Source organism: Macaca mulatta, chromosome 2, assembly GCF_049350105.2.
Source record: "Macaca mulatta isolate MMU2019108-1 chromosome 2, T2T-MMU8v2.0, whole genome shotgun sequence".
NCBI classification, from domain to species: Eukaryota; Metazoa; Chordata; class Mammalia; order Primates; family Cercopithecidae; genus Macaca; species Macaca mulatta.
The window spans coordinates 37,194,951-37,216,541 of record NC_133407.1 but is presented as its reverse complement, the minus strand read 5'-3'; the positions used below and the strand labels follow the sequence as shown (position 1 = coordinate 37,216,541).

At 38.9% G+C, this 21,591-nt stretch overlaps 1 protein-coding gene and 1 pseudogene across 2 annotated transcripts in view; one reads left to right on the top strand and one right to left on the bottom strand.

The window, feature by feature from the left end:
• Positions 1–14,070, top strand: part of RYK (receptor like tyrosine kinase) — a 91,322-nt gene extending 77,252 nt beyond the window's left edge. For both annotated transcript variants that reach the window (XM_015132118.3, XM_077991481.1), the window contains exons 14-15: positions 11,815–11,951; positions 12,930–14,070. In XM_015132118.3, coding sequence (XP_014987604.2) covers positions 11,815–11,951; positions 12,930–13,041 — 249 coding nt within the window. In that variant the 3' untranslated portion in view covers positions 13,042–14,070. The remainder of the gene's footprint in view (positions 1–11,814; positions 11,952–12,929) is intronic.
• Positions 1,182–11,161, bottom strand: LOC106997098 (high mobility group protein B3 pseudogene; annotated as a pseudogene).
• Positions 14,071–21,591: the final 7,521 nt, after the last annotated feature.

The following is a 21,591-nucleotide window of genomic DNA, read 5'->3' as shown; positions in this document are numbered from 1 at the left end:
TAAAAGAAACTTTTCTTAGTGTTTACATTGAAAATTTTATTCCATAGTTGATTTAAAAGGTGGATTCACTTGTCTCTTTGGGATGTTAATTTTTTTATTTCCAGTGGTTGATTTAAAATTTTTGTTATTTATTGAAATATAGTATAGTTGCCACTGCTGAAATGAGATGGCAGTTGTGGTGGTGAACCAAAACTAGTTCGATGGGCAGAAAATGGAAGATAATTCTTAGATGATAATCTCTAAGTATTTCGTGTAATTTGAAGAGGTTGGAAATTTTTTTTATTATTCTCTTAGAAAAAGGAGCATTGATAGCTTGTATTTCAAAGGGGTATGCAAGATGATGAATAGTGCTATTTGCTTGCACAGTGGAGGCCCCCAAAATATATATTACTTTTTTTTTCCTTAGATACAGGGTCTCACTCTGTTGCCCAGGTGAGAGAGCAGTGGTGCAGTCATAGCTCAGTGTAGCCTTGTACTCCTGGGCTCAAGTGATCTTCCTGCCTCAGCCTCCTGAGTAGCTAGGACTACCAGTGTGTGCCACCACACCTGGCTAATTCTTTTATTTTTTGTGGAGATGGAGGCTTGCTGTGTTGCCTAGGCAGATCTTGTACCCCTAGGCTCAAGCGATCCTCCTGCCTTGACCTCTCAAAGCACTGAGATTACAGTTGTGAGCCACTGCACCCAGCCTGTATTACTTAATTTAATGTATATATGTGTAGGTATACCATCGTATAATTAAGTGATGATAGGAGTTTTTTTGGTAATATTTATGATCAAATATTTTGCAGGACCTACAGAGTGAAAATTAAGTTAGATAATATACTTTCAACAAATGAGGGTATAGCTAATAATAAATCTCCAAGCAAGATGCTCCTAGAGTGTTGAGTCTCTTCAGCTGGATATTAACTGGCAAAGTTCATGTTGAAGATACATGGCATGGTTTGGTTAAGCAGAACATTTCAAATTATATCAGAAATAGTTATTTTTATGGTTATGACATTTTGCAGGAGTTCACATATTTTATGTAAGAATCTGCCATCATCAGAATGCAATTATACCAAATAGTTGCTTGTTCATGTGGCAGCTTTATTTTAAAATATCACCATTAACTTAATGGTGATCAGCTTCACAAGAGAGTTACTTTAGTTATTTAGTTAGTTAGTTATTACAGATAAAGTTTTTTATTCATTATCCTCCTCCTCTGCCTCTTCCTCCTCGTCATCTTTGCCTTTCTCTTCCACCTTTGTCCAGACAACTTTAGCAGGACCCTTTGTGCCATCAAACTTTCCTTTAGACTTGCAGTTAGCAACATCCTTCTCATACTTCTCCTTCAGCTTTGTTGCCTTTGTGATGCAAAGCTGCTTTTCAGTGTCACTTAAATTACTCTACCTCTCACCTAGCTTTTTTGCCACATCTCCAATAGAGATGCCAGGGTCTGAATTCTTGGGGCGGAATTCTGTACAGAACAGGAAGAATCTGGACAGTGACCTTTTGGGGACATTGAGGTCCTTTTTGTTTTTTATTTTTTTGTTTTGCCTCCCTTAGATGGTCCATAATCCTTCATTTCTGAATCATAGCATATTTAATCCGCTTTTGCCATTTCATCAGATTTAGACTTCTCTTTCCCAGACACTGTCTTCCACTTCTCAGTGCACTTTTTGGTCAATTTTGCAAAATTGACAGGGATATCTGGGTTTTTCTTCTTAGGTTCTCTGCATGCCTGCACAAAGAAGGCATAAGCAAACATCTTGCCTTTTGGTTTTCTGGAGTAGATTTTAGCCACCCTGACTCAATTGTTCACGAGTCTGGGCAGCACAGGGCATGACACGTAGCTTAGCGATTCCCCAGCCTCACGCTAGCTGCCTCTGCAAGAGGCACCTCAACAGGAGAATTACTTTAACATCATAACTACTTTCAGTGTGTTTTGGCATAAACTTACTTGAAATAGCTGTGTGACCCAAATTTTCTGAGCTATACTTAGCATGTGATGTTAAAATATCCTTTGATTTGCATTTAACGTGATTAACTCCTAGAAAATGCTCACATTTTTCTTTTTTAGATTATTATAAATTTGTTTCCATATATATATGTGTGTGTATATACAATCCTACACACACATATGTGTGTATTGCCTTTGCTTTAGATAATTGGAATTGAAAGGACTAGGTACACCCTTCTGTTTTCCATGACTATGATGTGACTGTTCATGTAAAAATCCTGCCTTTTAGTTTTTTGGGATTGAATTTTTTTTAATTCTTAAATATTTTAAAGTGCACATGTTGAAGGTTGCTTTTTAACATTTGGGTTGGAAATACATACAGTCATTATGTTCTGTTACCACTTTTTCTTTATGGGTGAAGTTGGGGGCTTAAAAGTTACATTTAATATTCTATTTTTGGACACTTCCACCAGAGTCTATACACATGTGAAATACATATTTTTAGATGTAAATGTAGCACCCAACAAATGATACTGCTGCCTTGGAGGGAACATTTTCTCTGTCCTTTAAGACATCCTTAATATTTTTGCATTTCTTTATAATTAAAAATTCTACATAATTTATTTAGAAATACATTAATGTTTTCCATCATAAAAATAATACATTGCATCTCTAGGTTGTATTTTCAGAATTTCTACTGAAAGGATTCAATATTTCAGTATGTCCAGATTCTTATGTTAACATCAACTTTTAACTATTGAGCTTAAGAACTATGCACATCAAGATTTGACTAGTTATAAATGTCTAATATTATTCTAAGATATGATATCATTGTAGGCATTCTTAAGAATTTCTGGATATTGTTTTTATTGTGTTTTCATCAGATGTGGATACCTCCATAAATTTTTTTATGTGACTTTCTTTTCCTTTTTTTGAAAATAGAGCTCTTGATTTACATGTTCTTTGAATTATTTAGCTAACTATAGTAGCTAACGTAATTCTGCTCTTAAGAACTACTTTCTATTAGGAGATTACTAAATGTAATCAGGAGTCCGCAGTTATGAATTTCTTTCTTATTGGTTTTCTTGTCGTTATAGTATTACATTGTGTTTAAGAAGCATGTTCTTAAGAAAAACAAGTCAAGGAAATAACTTCCATGCCAAATATTGTCAGCATGGTTTATGGCAATGAAGAGATCCTTTTAAAGGTATTTGAACAGTTTTTAGAGGATAGGACACATCAAAATGTGTTGCTTGTGCCTTTACATTATTTATTTTGTGAATGTTAATGATTACCTAGAAAATAAAGGGAAATCTGAAGTTATCCAGAGACTGCATCTGCAGCACATTGCTACATATGACTCTTTAACTTCCTATTTGCCCAGTGCTGTGGAGGAAGCCCAGTGCTTGTTGTATCCTGAGCAGACCTGAGCGGGAGAGTCTGACATTTATAATATACCCATGAAGAGTAGTCTGCTGAACTACTGTGGTATCAAAGAGAAAGCTAGAGTTATGGAGGATGCTTATTGTTTTTTAAAGTATAGAAAACTTTATTCATTATTAATTTTAGAGTAAGGCATAGATTCCTAATATTTGTTTCCTTTATAGTTGCTGATTTTATATACAATAATCTTGGAACAATTATTTAAGTATTAAGTTCACATTAAGAGGAATAAATATTAAAGACAGGAAAAATCTAGAGGTGCAAGGATTATTTCAGACTTGAAGAAATAAAAATTTTAAATTTAATATTAATGTTAAGATATTGTTTAGTTTTATTTAATGGTATTGTTTTATTCATCCTAATATTTCCTTAGAATGAGGAATAAATGGATTTACTTTAGGAAGAGTTGCTGTATTTTCAGAGGTGAGCACTTGCTGTCCTGTGATCAAATAGTTGACCTAGGTATGTTTTCTGTCGTTGGCTCTCCCTCAGGATAATTTACCGATAAAATCTTGTAAACAACTCTTTACATTCCTTTAAAGAGACTTGTTCTTATTCTGTTTAATATTCCCTTCAGATAGCCCCAGTGTTCTGATGGAGTAATGTCTGTGCATCTGATGCAGTGGCAAAAAGTGCCATAAATAACAGATGCGTGTAATGGCCTGGTTAGCATCCAGTGTTGGCTCCGTGCATCTGATGCAGTGGCAAAAAGTGCCATAAATAACAGATGCGTGTAATGGCCTGGTTAGCATCCAGTGTTGGCTCCTCTGTCTTTCCTAATCACAGATCGTAGGGCAGGTTCATAGCAGAAGTAGTCACTTTTCAATCATGTGTAACACTCTGCTTAAAGATCGCTGATGTTTGAAGTTGAGTTGGTGTCTTAGTGTATTGGGGCCACTATACCAAACTGCCGTAGACTGCCGTAGACTGGATAACTTAAATAACAAGCACTGAATTCTCATAATTCTAGAGTCTAGGAAAGTCCAAAATTAAGGTGCCAGCAGGGTCAGTGTCTGTTGAGAGCCTCTTTCCTGGTTCGTAAATGTCTATCCTCTCTTTGGGTCCTCATGTGGCATAAACAGTGAGGGAGCTCTCTGGTGGTCTCTTATTTATAAGAGTACCAATCCCATTTATGAGGGCTGCACTCTCATGACCTGACCATCTCCCAAAGGCCCCAACTCCTAATACCGTTACTTGGGGGTTAAGGTTTCAGCATATGAATGGTGGCAGGGACACAGACATTCAGTCCACCACGTTCTGCCACTGGCCTTCCAAAATGTATGTCATTCTCACATGCAAAATACATTCATTCCATCCCAACAGCCCTAAAAGTCTTAACTTATTCTAGCATCAGCTCTAACGTCTTAAGTCCAAAGTGTCATTTAAATATCATCTAAATCCGGTATGGATGAACCTCAAGGTACAGTTTATGCTGAGGCAAATTCTTCTCTAGCTCTGAACTATAAAAGCAAACAAGTTATGTGCTCCAAAAATACAGTGGTGGGACAAGTAGTGGGTAGACGTACTCATTCCAAAGGGAAGAAATAGGAAAGAAGAAAGGATGAATGCATCTAAAATAAGTTGAGGCCGGGCGCGGTGGCTCAAGCCTGTAATCCCAGCACTTTGGGAGGCCGAGACGGGCGGATCACGAGGTCAGGAGATCCAGACCATCCTGGCTAACACAATGAAACCCCGTCTCTACTAAAAATACAAAAAAATTAGCCGGGCGAGGTGGCGGGCGCCTGTAGTCCCAGCTACTCGGGAGGCTGAGGGAGGAGAATGGCGTAAACCCGGGAGGCGGAGCTTGCAGTGAGCCGAGATAGCGCCACTGCACTCCAGCCTGGGCGACAGAGCGAGACTCCGTCTCAAAATAAAATAAAATAAAATAAAATAAGTTGAAAACCTAACCGAACAAACAATATTAAACCTTAGGACTCAAGAATAATTCTCTTTGGCTTAGTACTCTGCTTTTCAGGCCTCTTGGGGTGGGAACATCATCTCTCAGCTAGGTGGGAAGGCACCTCAGTGGCTCTTTGCCAGGGTCCCACCCCAGAGGCACTGAGATCCTTTTTTGGCACTTGGGACACACCAGACCTGAAGAGGCATCTAAGAGGAGGCATGTCCCTCTGGACATCTGCTCTAGACCTGGTAAAGGGCATCTACAGAAAAACCTATAGCTAACATATTTAGTGGTGAAAGGCTGAATTCTTTTTATTTAATATCAGGAACAAGACAAGGTTGCCCACTATTATCATTTCTGTTACTCAGCACTGTCCTTGAGGTTATAGCCAGTGCACTAAGGGAAGAAAAGAGTGGATAGAAAAAAGTAACTATTTGCAGAATAGTATGATCATTTATGTAGAACATTCAGTATGATATACAAAAACGCTACTAAAATTAATAAGTGAGTTTAGAAAGATTGCAAGATCAATGTACGAAAATAAATTGTATTTTTAAACACTTAATGAAAAATAAGAAATTAAAGTTTTAAGAAAGTTTATAAGAACATCAAAAATGTGAAGTTTTCAAGAATAAATCTGACAAAAAATGTGAAAGAGCTGCACAATACATTGCTGAGAGAAATTAAAGAATACATACACAATAGGAGAGGTACACCGTTTTTGCCTTGGTCAGAAAACTCAATATTAAGATAGTCTCTCCAAGTTTGAAAGATAGTATCAGCATTATTAGTCATTCATTAGGGAAATGCAAAATTAAACCACAGTGAGATACTGTTGGTTTGGCTAAAATTGAAAAGTCTGACCATACCAAATATTGACAAGGATATGAAAGAACAAGAGCTCTTTTACACTGCTGGCAGGAATGTAAAATGGGATAGTCACTTTGGAAAACAGTTTAGCAATTTCTTAAAATTGATATATATGTACCATATTCAGTCATTTTGCTCTTAGAGAGATGAAAACGTGTTCTTACCAACACTGTACACAGATGTTCATAGCAGCCTTATTTTTAATAGCTAAGTCTGAACATAATTCAAATGCTTATCAACAGGCAAATTGGTAAACTGCAGTATTCCTATAATGAGCTATACTACTAAATAAAAAGGAATGAACTGTTGGTACATGCTGCATCATGGATGAATCTCAGAATGATTTTTCTGAGTAAAAGAAGCTAGGAAAACAGTATACAGCTTGAATAATTCTATTTATATAATTCTAGAAAATGCCAACTATATAGTGACAGAAAGCAGATTAGTGGGTACTTGGGGATGGTAGTGCTGGTGGTAGGGAGGGATGAAGGGAAAGGATCAAAACAGAATCTTTCGGAGGTGATAGCTATGCTCCTTACCTTGGTTGTGGCAGTGGTTTCAGGAGTGTTTATGTGTGTCAGAACTTACCCAGTTGAATACTTTATGTGCAGTTTCTTGTGTGTCAGCTGTACTACAATAAAAATAAATGAAGGCCGGGCGCGGTGGCTCACGCCTGTAATCCCAGCACTTTGGGAGGCCGAGACGGGCGGATCACGAGGTCAGGAGATCGAGACCATCCTGGCTAACACGGTGAAACCCCGTCTCTACTAAAAAATACAAAAAACTAGCCGGGCGAGGTGGCGGGCGCCTATAGTCCCAGCTACTCGGGAGGCTGAGGCAGGAGAATGGCGTGAACCCGGGAGGCGGAGCTTGCAGTGAGCTGAGATCCGGCCACCGCACTCCAGCCTGGGTGACAGAGCGAGACTCCGTCTCAAAAAAAAAAAATAAATAAATGAAAACTGTCGTCGCTGTCTGATCACTACTGCTAACATATCTAAGACTACTTGCTAAATTTGCCCATTCTTAAGACCTGCCAAGGACTTTTGTTTAAAGTGATGTCATGGTGGCTCATGCCTATAGTTCCAGCACTTTGGGAGGCCACAGCGGGTGGATCACTTGAAACCTGGAGTTTGAGACCAGCCTGGCCAACATGGTGAAACCCGATTTCTGCTAAAAATACAAATAAATAATTAAATAATGTGATCCAGGCTTCAGAATTATTGAGATAGGACTGGGGAACTGTACTTTTTAGCAAGCACCCCAGATAATTCTTCTCCTTCTAATAAAACACTTAACCCAGATTTATTTAATTGTACTTCGGTAATCTGCAGCCATGTCTTCATATGAGAAAGAGATATAAGGTTTCTAATATGAACAGAAAGGCCTAGCCATGGAACACCTGATGATACTTCCACTGTGGTCAGATAAGATAATTTACAATTGAATGGAATTATTTTCTTTTCAGTTTATAGTTCACTGAAGTGAGCCTTGCATTGTAAGTTCCTGAAGTAATGACTGGAAATGTCTTAACTCAGTAGCCCCATCTTTAGTTAATGCTGCACTAAAAGAAAAAAGGAATTTTACTTATATAGTTTTTGACAAGTCATATTCATATATGTTTTAGTGGAAAAACCATTTTACATCTTATATATGGAAGCTATAAAATAACACATGTTCTGGGGAGAGGAATAAGATGAATAGAATAACACTGTAATTCTCTAAATGTTCTTTAGCCACGGCCTTTCATAAAACTCTGGAAAGAACAGCATGACCTTCTTATTGCCCCCTTTCCACCGACGTCAAACAGAAGGAAATTATAGAATAAGTCTGTCTAAATTTTAAATGGTTCAGTTATCAGAAGACTTTAGAGCAAGTTTTCCACAAATCATCTCTGTGCCATTTTGTCTTGATTATTTTTTTAAGGGTTGGTTTGCCAACATGTAATTAATCACTTTTGTTAGTTTTTAAGGAAACGAAACGGCATTGTTCCCTTTGGCTTAACTGTTCTTTTCGATGGCGTCTTTTAGTGTTGTAGTTGTAATATGAAAACCTTAGGTAAATGTTAGGCAGTAATAATGTGAACAAAACAGTGGGAAGGGAGTAATTTTTAAAAGCTTATATATATTGCTGCTGTGATACTTACATTCAACTCCAGATCTCAAATACCACGAACATTACTATCAAAGTCCCTTATAGTCAGAAGGTGTTATAATGTCAGTGGATGGGGTTATTCCCTGTGTACAAAGGGTCAAGATGCACTTGTCACCAATTCCCATCGTTTCTTCTTCCAAAATCTAGTTTGAATGGATCATTTCATCTCAGAAGGAAGGGATGGGAGCACCCTTCCGACCAGTTTCATTTCTTTGGGCTCTGTTCCATCTGTGCAGGGAACTACCTTCTCTATGGAAATTGGATACGATTTTAAAAACAAAGCACTGCATTTACTAATGACTGTCAGTATTAAGATTTCATATAGATCTTGTTACTTCTCAGAAAAAAGTTTCATATAGAGTAAGGTTTTAAAGATAGGCAAATAACTAGATGTGAGCAGGCACCGTCCTTTAACTTTTATTAATTTGAAATCATTTTTCCATTTTTAAGCAGAATAGAATGTCCCAGTAGGTGTAAGGGAAATTTTAGTAGCCTCCAAGACTCTGTGGAGATTTTGAAACTATACACAATTTAGGGTAATGCTGCCGTCAAAGTGATTGAGATATACTCCTTCCTCTGTGTTCTGAAAGTTTATGTAGGATTGGGTGTGTAATGAATGGGTTGAATTGTGTCCTGCCTCTCCGCCAAAAAAAAAAAAATCGGTTGCAGCCCTAATCCCTAGTACCTCAGAACATGACCTTATTTGGAAATGGGGTCATTGCAGATATAACATTAAGATGAGGTCATACTCAAATTAGGATGAGCTCTAATCCCCCCTAAGACAAGAGACACACACACGAGGAGAAAATGTCATGTGAAGATAGAGGCAGGGACTGCAGGGCTGCAGCTGCAAACCAAGGCACACCAGGGGCTGCCGGCAACCACAGGAAGCTGGGAATAGGCAAGGGAAGATTCCCCCTCCAGGTTTCCAGGGAAGCACAGCCCCGCTGACACATGGATTTGGACTTACAGCTATCAGAGCAGTGGGACAATAAATTTCTGTTGTTTAAGCTACTCGTTTGTGGTATGTTGTTATGGTAGCCCTAGGAAACTAATACAGATTTGTATTTTCTTTCAAGTTTGATAGAATTCACCAATGTTGAGTTTTCTTTGTGGAAAAGTTTTGAATTGTGAATTCAGTATCTTTAATAGGTGTAGGGCTATATAGATGTTCTGTTTATTCCTGTGTGTTTTGGTAATTTGTATTTTAAGAAATTCGTTTATTTCATTTAAGTTACTGAATTTATTGGCATAAAATTGGATTGTTCACAGTATTTTTTGATGTCCTAAAGGATGGTGTTCCCTCCTTTATTTCTGATATTTACAATTTTTTGTTGTTCAGTCTAACACAGTGGTTCTTAACTGGGACAATTTTGCTCTGGTTAAGGGCATTTGTCTGTGCCAAGGGACGTTTGGCTATGTCTGGAGGCATTTTGGGTTGTCACAGCTTGGAGGATGTGCTACTGTCATCTAATGGCTAAGCCCAGGGAGAATGCTACACATCCTACAACGCACAGGACAGCTACTCACAGCAAAGAATCCTCCAGCCCACGATATCAGTAGTGCTGAGGTTAAAAAACCTACTCTAGGCTTTACAATGTAAACCTTCTATTTTCCAAAAATATTATATCATTTCATGTTTAATAGAGTGTTTCCATTCATCCCCTTCCAGTCTTCAAACTGTTTGTGGGCATACCTTTTACTTCTCTGTATATTATTAACCCCACAATATATTGTTGGCTGTTTTTCCTTTAAATAGTCTCTCAAGGAAATCTTAACATAAGAGAATATGTTCAGTTGTTATTAATATATTTTCAGCACTCTATATTCTTTGCATTGACTCAGATTTCCATGTGGTATATTTTCTTTCCACATGAAGAACTGGTTTCATACATCTTACAGGTCTGCTGGAAACATAGTCTCTCTGCTTTTATTTGTCTGAAAAACTGTATTTTATCTTCATTGTTGAAGTATATTTTGGTTCTATATAGAACTTTCTATGACAGTTTTAAATTTTTTCTTTTTCTTTCTTTGAGACAGAGTCTCACTTTGTTGCCCAGGCAGGAGCGCAGTGGTGCAATCTCGGCTCACCACAACCTCCGCCTTCTGGGTTTAAGCAATTCTTCTGCCTCAGCCTCCTGAGTAGCGGGGATTACAGGCATGTGCCACCACGCCCAGATAATTTTGTATTTTTAGTAGAGATGGGGTTTCTCCATGGTGGTCATGGCTGGTCTCGAACTCCTGACCTCAGGTGATCCTCCCAAAGTGCTGGGATTACAGGTGTGAGCCACCGTGCCTGGCCCTAAAATATTTTAAAATATGTCATTTCATTGTTTTCTTGTTTGCATAGATTCTGGGGGGAAAATGCAGCTGTTGTTCACTATTATAAGGCTTTTTTAAAAATCTGTGTATTTTACAAAGTATTTTGGGATTTTGTTACTATTGAAAAATAATAACCTAAAATTTAATGCATCATGCTTAGATTTTATAAATAGACTTGTATTTGACTCGTGTTTGGTATTTTTCTTTTTTCCTTTTCTTTTTTTCACGTTTTTCTCTTTTACTCATTAAAATACGTATTTTGGGGCAAGCTGTTTCTCTGAGCCTCAGTTTTCTCGCCTGTAGAATTGAGCTACCAATGATTCTCACAGGTTTGTTGAGGAAATTAAATGTATTGAAGAATGCAAAATGCCTCGAACTTGTAGGTACTCATAAACCTGATACTGCAGTACACAGGTATCCCCCTCCTCATCCAAGTTCAGTTGTTCTGACCTCAGGGTTCACACTTGGCGGCAGATCAGTGGATGTACCAGATCTGAGTCCTTCCCAGCCACGTGGCAGCAGCTCTGTGTAGACATGTTGCCTGTCCCCCTGCCCCCTGCACGCTCTCCAGGAGCTGAGTACAGCCAGGAAGTGGCCAAAATGGGGAGCTCCAAACAGACCATGAGTGGACACTGTTGGCACTGTTTACTGTTCCTGTTCCTTTCTGTAGTTTACATGTTAAATTTAAATAAATCTGATCGCTTACTCAAGCAAGGTTGGAAGTTATTTTAATCCTTTAATTTAAAACTTTATAGTAAAAATCCATGCCTTCTTATATTTCCCTCATTTGCATATTTCACTTAGGATGCTCTTCCCTTTAATTAGACTAAAATTCCGTTCATTTTCCACTTCTCAATCATGCAGACTAGCTATAGTATTTACAGTTACAAATTCTCATATTAGAAGAATCTTAGACATAATTCATAATACATAACTTGTAATCAGCAGTAAACTATTACTTCCAATGGATCTAATTACTTAGAATTTATAATATTAATGTTGGATGCACTCTTTTTTATCTTAGCAAGGGAAACTAACTGTGTATGATAGACTTCTTTTTGTAAATAACATTTCACTTTTCCGAAGCATGAGTTGAGCTGCTCTTTTTTGTACTGTAGCTGGCTGTGGGCACTGGCCCCCTGACCGTTGTTTTAAATGTCCCCTCATTGTGCTCCTGCTCCTTTCCTAGTGGGCCTTTGGAGTGACCCTGTGGGAACTCATGACTCTGGGCCAGACGCCCTACGTGGACATTGACCCCTTCGAGATGGCCGCATACCTGAAAGATGGTTACCGAATAGCCCAGCCAATCAACTGTCCTGATGAATTGTGAGTTTTTTTTTGAGCTTGAAGGCATGAGTTTTATTCCATTTACTATATTGGAATAAAGGAAAAAGAGCAGGTTTCCATATTCACATAGAGCCTTCCCTTTTAAGAATAATGACTCTTTGGATTTAAATTAGACTCTTATAAAGAACCACAAAGTCAGGGAGATTCATTCACTCTTTCATGCATTTGATATTAGAATGCCTTGCATTTTATTTTATAGTGCATAATCTAAGCACTATAAATTAGTCTGAGAGGGTGTACTAAGAAAATTGAATACTATGTCAGTTATTCTATACAGAGTGAGTACCTGACTTTTGTAGTTATAAAGTAATTATAAAGGACATAGTAGTTATAAAACCTTTCTCATTGTCATTTTGCCTTGCCAGTTAGTATCAGCTGATACAGGGAAGATGATCTGGACTAGTAAGCAAAATAGTTGCTTTCTGTTTCCTGCTTCTATCACGTAGCTTATCTTGCCATGTAATGAGGATGGGATAAACAGGAGGCTCTTCAGGGTGATTGATTGTACAGATGAGTATGTTCTCAGTTCCAGAACTCCCTGAAGTTTCTGCACCATGACAAAGTGGCAGCTTTTGTACTGATTTTACTCTAGATCCAGGGTTCATACAACTTAGATAAAACTTTCTCTTCCTCCAAGTTCTTTTTCTTAATTTAACTACAGGAAAACACAGGTTGTTCTTTTTTGACTGTATTTTAGGTTTTTATATGAACTCTCTGTATTTGCTGAAATATTTTGATATGCTGTCATGAAGAATTGAAATTCACACATGTAATCCAAATAATTTCTTTTAGCTTCTTTCTAGAGCTGCCAACAGATAGTAAAATGAATCCGTTTTTAATATATCATCCTCTCGATACCCACCTTTAGACAGGCAGCATAACTGGCATCAAACTGACCAAAAGTTTAGGAATACTGTATCCTTACTAGTCCAAATTTTCATTTTTGTCACTCTGCAGATTTGCTGTGATGGCCTGTTGCTGGGCCTTAGATCCGGAGGAGAGGCCCAAGTTTCAGCAGCTGGTACAGTGCCTAACAGAGTTTCACGCAGCCCTGGGGGCCTACGTCTGACTCTTCTCTCCCAATCCCGCAGCATCAGGAGGAAGGTGCCTGTCGCGGCTCTCTTGAAGCCTGTCATGGATGCTTCCTATCTAACACAACGCCAACAGAAGCACATTCGTCTTCCAGAACGCCGTGCCTTAGGAGTGCTTTAGAATCTGAACTTTTTAAGACAGACTTAATAATGTGGCATATTTTCTAGATAATCACTTTTATTAGGTTGAACTGAAAGGGTTTTTGTAAATTTTTTGGCCAAAATTTTTTAAAACATAGTTACTTTGGACTAGGGGTACATTCTTACAAAATAAATAAACAGTTTTTAAAATTGTTTAGACACAGATATTTGGAATTAGCTATCTTAGTGCCAACTGCTTTTTATTTTTTTACTTCATCAAGGTGATGTAAGTGACTCACCTTTAAAGTTTTTTTAACGTTATTTTTTGTCACTACTCTGGGAAATGGTTTATCTTCAAAATGCAATGCTTTTCTTAGGAAAGGAAAAACAGCATTAAAAGATACCTGGTTTGCCTTGTACAAGAAAAGGCAGTATTAGAGGAAGAAAATTTAAAGAAAAGCTAGAGGAAAAAAGCAATTTTTTTTAATACTTACTAGAAGCAAACTGCCCTTGCATGGAAAACTGTTTATTTTTTTCAGTGAAAAGGAATTCTGCTTTCGTATTTTTTGGGAAAGCAGGAACTGAGTTCATTACATCTTTAATTTGGCAGAAATTAGCCTTTCTGTGAACCAGAAGTGGTTTGGGGCAGATCTGTAGTAAACAATGGTGATTTTATTTATTTTTACTCTCTGGAAAAGGAGATAATACCATTCCAGAAAGTGAACTCATATTTCTAAGGTTAAGATTCCCTTTTATTGCACCTAGAATAGTGCTATGCACAGAGTGGGTGCCTGAGTTGTTGTCATTCTTTTTAAAAAAAAAAAAAAAATGTAAACTGGTAAATTTTGTGCTTATCTTCAAGGCTGGCTTAAGTATAAAATTGTTTTTTTAAACACTTGAAAAATTAAAGGATTTGTTTTATATTATGACAGTATTGAAATTATTTTTCATAATGAATGATTGGTTATTGCGTCTGGTCAGTCTTTGAACATTCAACAGCTGGACATGTGTGTTTTATTTCATGATGTTTCAGTCAAGTTCCAAAGCCCTAACACAGTTACAGCTGGCTCAGTCTCCAGGTTCTAGTGAAAAGTTGGAATTAATGTTATAAGGAAGTATTAAAACACTGAAACATTTCTCCAAAACCAGCAAGTAAGGGGTATGTATGTATTTATGCTCAGTTTTAGTTGGCCTAAAGCAGAGTTGAATGGGCCTCCTAAGTAGCTAGGCCTGCAGGTACTGCCACTGCTCCCATCTTCACAGATATATGAGGGAGAATGTGCAGCAGTTGGAGGCTTTCGCTGTTTTTAAACAAGCTTTATGAATCAGCAACGCACCTGGAAAGATAGCTCACACAGTGCCTGGTTTTCCACAAGTAAGCTCAGGGCATGATTTTCTGTGTACATTTGTTAACAGTTCTTTGGTTTTATAAATACTCATATGAAGCCAGTCCCTGGAGGACTGTTTTTTAAAAAGTCCCTTTGAACCATTTGTAAATTATATTTTCATTCATAACCTGCATTCTTAGAAGGCATTCAGTCAACATTTATAGCACTTACTGTGTATTTTCCACATGGAGTGGTTCAGCTCAAGCGTCCCTTCCAGTATTCAGGGCAGTCTTATTTTGTGTTCAAGTGAGTGCATTGTTTAAAAATCACAGTTTATTAACATGTACATGATCTATTTTAAAAAAATAAGTACTGACACTTGACTTCTATCCCCAATTAACAGATAGTAAGAAATGTCCTCAGTTTGGTGGATGCTGTGGTGCTTGTAACCTTATCTTTTTGTGTTTGTGAGCACTTTTATTTTATGTATGTATTTTTATTGTAGATTTTTCTTGAGCTACTTGGAGTCTTTGACATGGGAAGGGAAGAGCAGTTATAAGATTTCCCTGACTCATCTTCTTCCAGTAATTTTGTTGTAGATTGTGAATGTTACTGAAGTTTTACATTTTACTGATTTTGCAGAAAATATAATTTTTATGGAAAAGAAGCAAATTGACAAAGCACTGTTGTGGTATTATAAGCTGGCTCTGGTGACCTAGAAGTGCATTCTGTTCTGTTCTTTCTTGTAATCCTCCTGTTGTAAGAATTTTTTTTTTTTTTTTTTTTTTTTGATAGAAGGAGGATTAGGTTGGTTGCTCATTCAGTGTGTATTTATTGAGTGCCCACTGTATCCTGACTGTCGGGATAATGCAGGGAACAAGATAGATGAGGTTCTTCCCTTTCTAGATTTTGCATTCTAGTTAGGAAAAGCAGGTAATGAACATAAATAAGATTTTGGTAAGTGCTATGATGGAAATAATAGAGTGATATTAGAGAGTGTAACTTTAGATGTCATAATTAGCCAAGCTTCTCTAAGCAGGTGGCATTTGAATTGTGATCTGAATGGCAAGAAGCAGCCAGCCATGAGAACACAGAGGCAGAAGGCACATAATTGCAGAAGCCTTAAAGCAGAAGCAAGCTGGCCTCCAATCTCAGCCCTTCCCATTCATTCTCTAGCTGCTGCTGTTAGAAAAAGAGAAAGGTAGCTAGCGTGGCTAGAATGTAGTTAGTGCGGGGAGTGGTACAAAGAAACAGGTCTTTGTAAACTGTGGTATACATTTATATTTTTTGCTGAATACAATGGGAATTCATTTGAGGATTTTTCAAATAAGTAGCAATATGATCTGATTTGTCATTCTGAAAAGGTTGTGCCAGCTCCTCTGTGAAGACTGGATTGTGAGAATTCAAAGGAAGAAGTAACGAGACCCTTTAAGAAGCCATTGGGTAGTTCAGGAAAGTAAAGATAGAGGTTTGGACCCTTTGAGCAGTGAGGACATACAGAGAGAAGGGGCAGATTGGAGATACGTTTTGAAGATACATCAGGACCTGGATCCATTGGATGTTGACGGTGGGTTGAAGAAGGAAACAGGGAGGTCAGGAATGACTAATTGGTTTGGGGCTTGAGCATCTGGTTTTATGGCCAAGCTATCTACTGAGATGGGGAAAAGTCTAGGAGAAACTGGATTTTGCATTGGCCAGATAAATCCATAATTTGGTGTAGACTGCGTTTGAGATGCCAGTTGATCATCTGTATGGAGATTTTTGATTGACAGATTGAGAGTCTGCAGCTCAGGGAAGGTCTCATTGAACATATGAATGTAGGCGTATAGCATATAGACTATTTTTAAAGCCATGGTACTGGATGGAGTTGCTAGGGAGAGAGTGTATAGATGGGGAGGAGATCCTAGGACTGAGTCTTGAGCACTGTAACCTTCAGTTCCATCTAGTGAAGGAAGAAGAGATAACAAAGACTGAGAAGCCACTGTGATTGATAAAAACAACGACAAAAAAGTGAAAATGAGGTGTTGCAGGAGCCCAAGTAAGGTCGTGTTTCAAAATGGAGACGCCTCCATCAGATTTGGCAATATGGAGTTAACTGGCAGGAGCATGGGGACTGGAGCAAGTCGAGTGTATACACAGGTGGGTATGTAAAGGCCTACTATAGTCAGCCCTGCTGTGAAGGGAAATGGAGCAATAACTAGAGGAGATGAAAGGGGGGTTTTGGGAGAAGAGGGACAGGAGTGTTTTCCAGATGAAGGTACAGTGCCAGAAAATGTTTCACGGGCTCATGGGAATGATCCAGTAGAGGGAGAAAAATCCTCTGGGGTATGGGCCACTGCTCTTCCTTGCCATTTGGTCCACAAGCATGAAAGACTTTCACTCTGGTCTCGAGCCCTTTTGTTGTGTAAGGGTTGTGTGTTTACTGGGGGAGAAATGTGAGGGAGGTAAGGTAAGGGAGGTGGTACACAAAACTCTCACTGTCCCATTACCCAACAGCCTGCCTCTGATGAGGGGCTTTCCTGGGACTTCAGACTAGCACCCTCATTGTGCTTGCAGCTGTCATGTTTCCTCGTCCAGATTGCCCCATAGCTGCTTCCCTGGCCTTGGCCTTGAGCCCCTCTAGCCAGCAACTGCCCAGGTAACACTTTCTAAAACTGAGCTGCTGTCCCTGCTTGGAGCCTTCAGAGTAGACTTCAGACCTAGGCGGAGTATCCACTCAGCTCTGCCATTTCTCCTGCTCCCCACTTTGGGCCTGAGTGCATCCCGCCGCTCTGCATGCTCCTTCCCCTTCTCCGAGAATGACGTGCTCCCCGCACCCCCTACACCCCCCACACCCCCGCTGCCGGGGCCCAGGGACCAAGAAGGTGCCTGTCACACCTGACTGCTCTCCACCCGGCTTCATGGTTCCTTTGCAGCCTTTTTCCCTGGGTTTGAACTTTAACAAAGGTAAGATGGAGGTTTATTTTTCACCGCTTGGCTGTGAGTTCCTTGAGGATAGGAACTTGTGTTTTACTCAGATCTGAATCTCCATTGCTTTAGTGGTGTGCTCAGTACATGGTAGGGGTGAATATTTAATGAATGAACGAGTGAAGATACCTATATTTTGCACAGGAGAGCAATTAGAGAGGCTTAAAACGAAAGGAAGTCTTCTGATTTCTTAAAAGCATTGTCTCATATTTGAAGAGTTCAAGTTTGATGCAACATAAACTGATAAAGTTTGAAATAGAAAGAGACAGGTTGGTAGGAAAGACCATCTGTATCCTATCCCCAAACTGGCTTAAGTCCACTCCCACTGCCCCCAGCTACCACCTTTTTACTTCATTCTACCTGCTTTTTCTTTGGTCACCGGAATAATAAGCCTGATGTAAATTCTGTTTCATACTCCCACAGGTCAACTTTTTTTGGAGTTTGACAATAATTATTCCAAGTCAAGTAATTCATTGATTTTAGTGGAAGATTGTTTTCCAGGTGTTATTCTTCCATGCATCTCATCCCCAACTCATACAGTAGAAAAGAGATGATTTAATTTAGGGGTCTAGAAAATAAAAATGTAAATACTTGCTTGTTAAATTAATAATTTTTTTCTACCTTCATTTTTGCCTATAATATTTCAAGATAATATTGGACTTAATTCTCTGGGACACACAAACATCCTGCATAAGTATATTGACAACATACATTTTATATGTAAGTGAACCGTATGGGTGAGCCTCTGCTTTCTCCCTGACAGCACTGTTCTTTAAGAAATTAAGGCTAACTAGGTCTATAGGGCTTAATGGGAGATGTCTCCTAACTTTTCAAAGACCAGATGTTCTTGTTATACTGGTAAAAACTTAAAAAAAAAAAAGAGGGATTGATGATGTTCAACGTTATTCTCTTTGAACAAATACATCGTTTTGTTCATACTTGGTTTCTCAGTCTTTCAACACTAAAGCATATTTTAATGATTTGTCTTTAGAAGGGTGATCACTCCTCTGGGGATATATTACAACTGGGGAAAAAAATAGTTTGAAAATAACTGTTTACCCTTAAAGAGGTTAACTCTATGATGCCTTAAGTTTACATTTGCGATAAACTTTTTTACATCTTTCTGAGTCTTTTTTTTTGCTTTTTGCCTTCTTGGTTCTGAGAATAAGCATAGGCTGCTATTAGATAGGTTTGTATCATTAGGGATAGCATTTAGCTGCAAATAATGGAAAAATTCAACCATAATCACTTAACCAAATGCAGGTCTATTTTTCTCCCATAACAGCTCCAGAGAGAGAGAAACCAAGGCTAATGCAGTGATCCCCGGGTGTCATCCATTGCCAGTCTCCTCCTGTTTTGCTGCTCTGCCATCTGTAGGATGCTGTGGCTCTTAGGGACCCCAGGGGCCTAGAGCTTGCTCCAGATAGGAAGATGAGCAAGGGCAAAAAACAAGAGGCATAAGTTAGTTAGCTGAGTCCTTTTTGTGAGGAAACTACTAACTTCCTGTAGTATGCGTCCACCAACAACTTAATATCCTGAACACACGTGAGCACTCCATGTAGTAGGTATGCCAGGAAATTAGATTTTGTTCTTTTTTGAAAACAGCTTTATTGAGATATAATTCTAGTATCACCCATTTAAAGTGTATAATTCTCAGTGATTTTTAGTGTAGTCACAGAGTTGTATAATCATTACCACAATCTAATTCATTTTTATTACCCTAAAAAGAAACCCCATGCCCGTTAGCAGTCACTCCCAGTTCCACTCTCACCCTCAGCCCTAGGCAACCACGAATCTACTTTTTGTCTGTATATATTTGCCTGTTCTGGACCATTCATATAAATGGAATCACACAACGTGGTCTTTTTTGTTTGGCTTATTTCTTTTTTTTTTTTTTTTTTTTTTTTTTTTTTGAGACGGAGTCTTGCTCTATGCCCCAGGCTGGAGTGCAGTGGCGCGATCTCGGCTCACTGCAAGCTCCGCCCCCCCCCGGGTTCACGCCATTCTCCTGCCTCAGCCTCCCGAGTAGCTGGGACTACAGGCGCCCACCACCTCGCCCGGCTAATTTTCTTGTATTTTTAGTAGAGACAGGGTTTCACCGTGTTAGCCAGGATGGTCACGATCTCCTGACCTCGTGATCCGCCCGTCTCGGCCTCCCAAAGTGCTGGGATTACAAGGCTTGAGCCACCGCGCCCGGCCGGCTTATTTCATTTAACATAGGATTTTCAAGATTCCTTCATGTTGTATCTTGTATCTGTACTTCATTCTTTTTTTTACTGACAAATATTCCATTGTATGGATATAAATCATTCAACAGTTGATGCACATTGGAGGAAATTTAGTTTTGAGTTGGCCATGTTCTCGTTGTGAACAAAATTGGGCTTCTGTTGGTAAGGAAGGGGCAATGGCTCTTGGTGAACAGCTAGCAGTGTCTGCCCCTTTGCAGAAATGTGCTGGTATATGGCTTCCTTCAGCAATATATTTAATGCTTCAAAAGTTCTGTCAGAGAAAGTACAGTGACAGTGAAGAGTCTTAGTGACTGTAGGGAGTGTCCACTCAGCTTGGTGTTTTAAGTTGGTGAGTCCTGCCATTATTTGAGACGAAAGCCTGATAGGAATTACTACCTTACTTTTACCTTCTAAGTCTTTGTCCAGAAAACTCTACTGCTGTATTCCATTGTGAATGCTGTTACTTTGGCCTCTGGCCCACTGTTTTCCACCTGTTCATAATGCTGCTACCACCTTATAGCTTTGAACTTGCAAAGTTATTTATGTTTTCTTCAATATTTGGCATACAGTATCTACCACCAGGTACCTTTTTGCTAGCTTCATGATCTGACTATTTAGGGCCTTTGGAGGTAAGCCAGGGATTGGCTGTGTGTCTCCATTGAAAGTCTTATTAAAGAGCTTAAAACATATTTATTTAATTATCTATTACATAGATTTATTATACTGTATTTCATATGTCTTTAGACAATATTTGCATTCATACTAGGTTTTTTGACTTTTGAATTGATACTGTTTGGTCACAGCATTACTTAATAGGCATCTGAAGAACAGTTTAGACATTGTCTGCCTAATTTAGAGAGCAGGATACCGTCCTGGAGACTCTATGACGAATTGGTTGTGGGCCCTCATTCTAGAAAAACACTAAAATTAATATCCTGAGAAAATTCCTCTAGGCCAATGTGGTTCAAGCCAGAATGGGTTTGACTTACCCATAATCTCTTTATCAGAAAGTGCAGTGCTTGATAAATCTGTGTTTAAGTTTTGTGTTGGGATCTCTAGGCAGTGCCCCTCTGGCCTTTGCTCTCAGTCCCCAGAACGGCCTACAGATAACTTGCTTAAAGGAGAGGGGCAGCTTTATTTGACCTGACCAGCATTCTTGGCCAGCTGAGCAGACTTGTCTTGTGGTAAGTATTCCCTTAGGGTCTTTCTCACCTCTTCTGGGAAGGCAGGAAGAGGAAGAGACCGGAGCTTGGCACTGCCGGGCTTCGTGGAAACCTGGACTGGCTCCCACTGAGGGGCTTCGCCTTCTCCATTTTCCTCTGTGTCCACTCTGGACCTTTTATTCTTTCGTGTCCCTTTGTTGCCAGCCTTACCTTCTGGCTCTTGTCCTTATGTCCCTCTTAAAGGAACTTCATTCCCTTTCCACAGGGTATAGTACTTCAAGTGCATTTAAACAATGTATTAAGACTTAAAGTAGATACAAAGATTAGTTTTTTCCACAGCCACCTTAGCAGGGCATCACAGTTTACAGATGAAAGGAGGATTACCTGTTTTATTTTACAAATAAGGAAACTGAATTCCGTATCACTTCCTAGACACGAGATTGAAAATAGGCTCTTTTTCATGTTGGCATGTTTTTAGGAGGTAGTTGGAATTCCCCAGGAAGGGAAATTAATTTGTTAAGTGCTAACCAGCACTCATTTGACAGACATATATTAAAATGCCCGTCAAATGAGTGGAAGTTGATAATAGATTTGTGGGGAGTTTGGTATCATTGGAGCATAGTGTTTAAAGCATAGGGCGGCAGACGATTCGAAGAGTAAATGGCAGATATGCTGTGAGAGCCTAACATATTAAGGAGTTTAGACTTTGTTCTGGAGGCTTTGGAAATTCAGTAAAAGGCTTTCATCAGGCAGTGACGCAG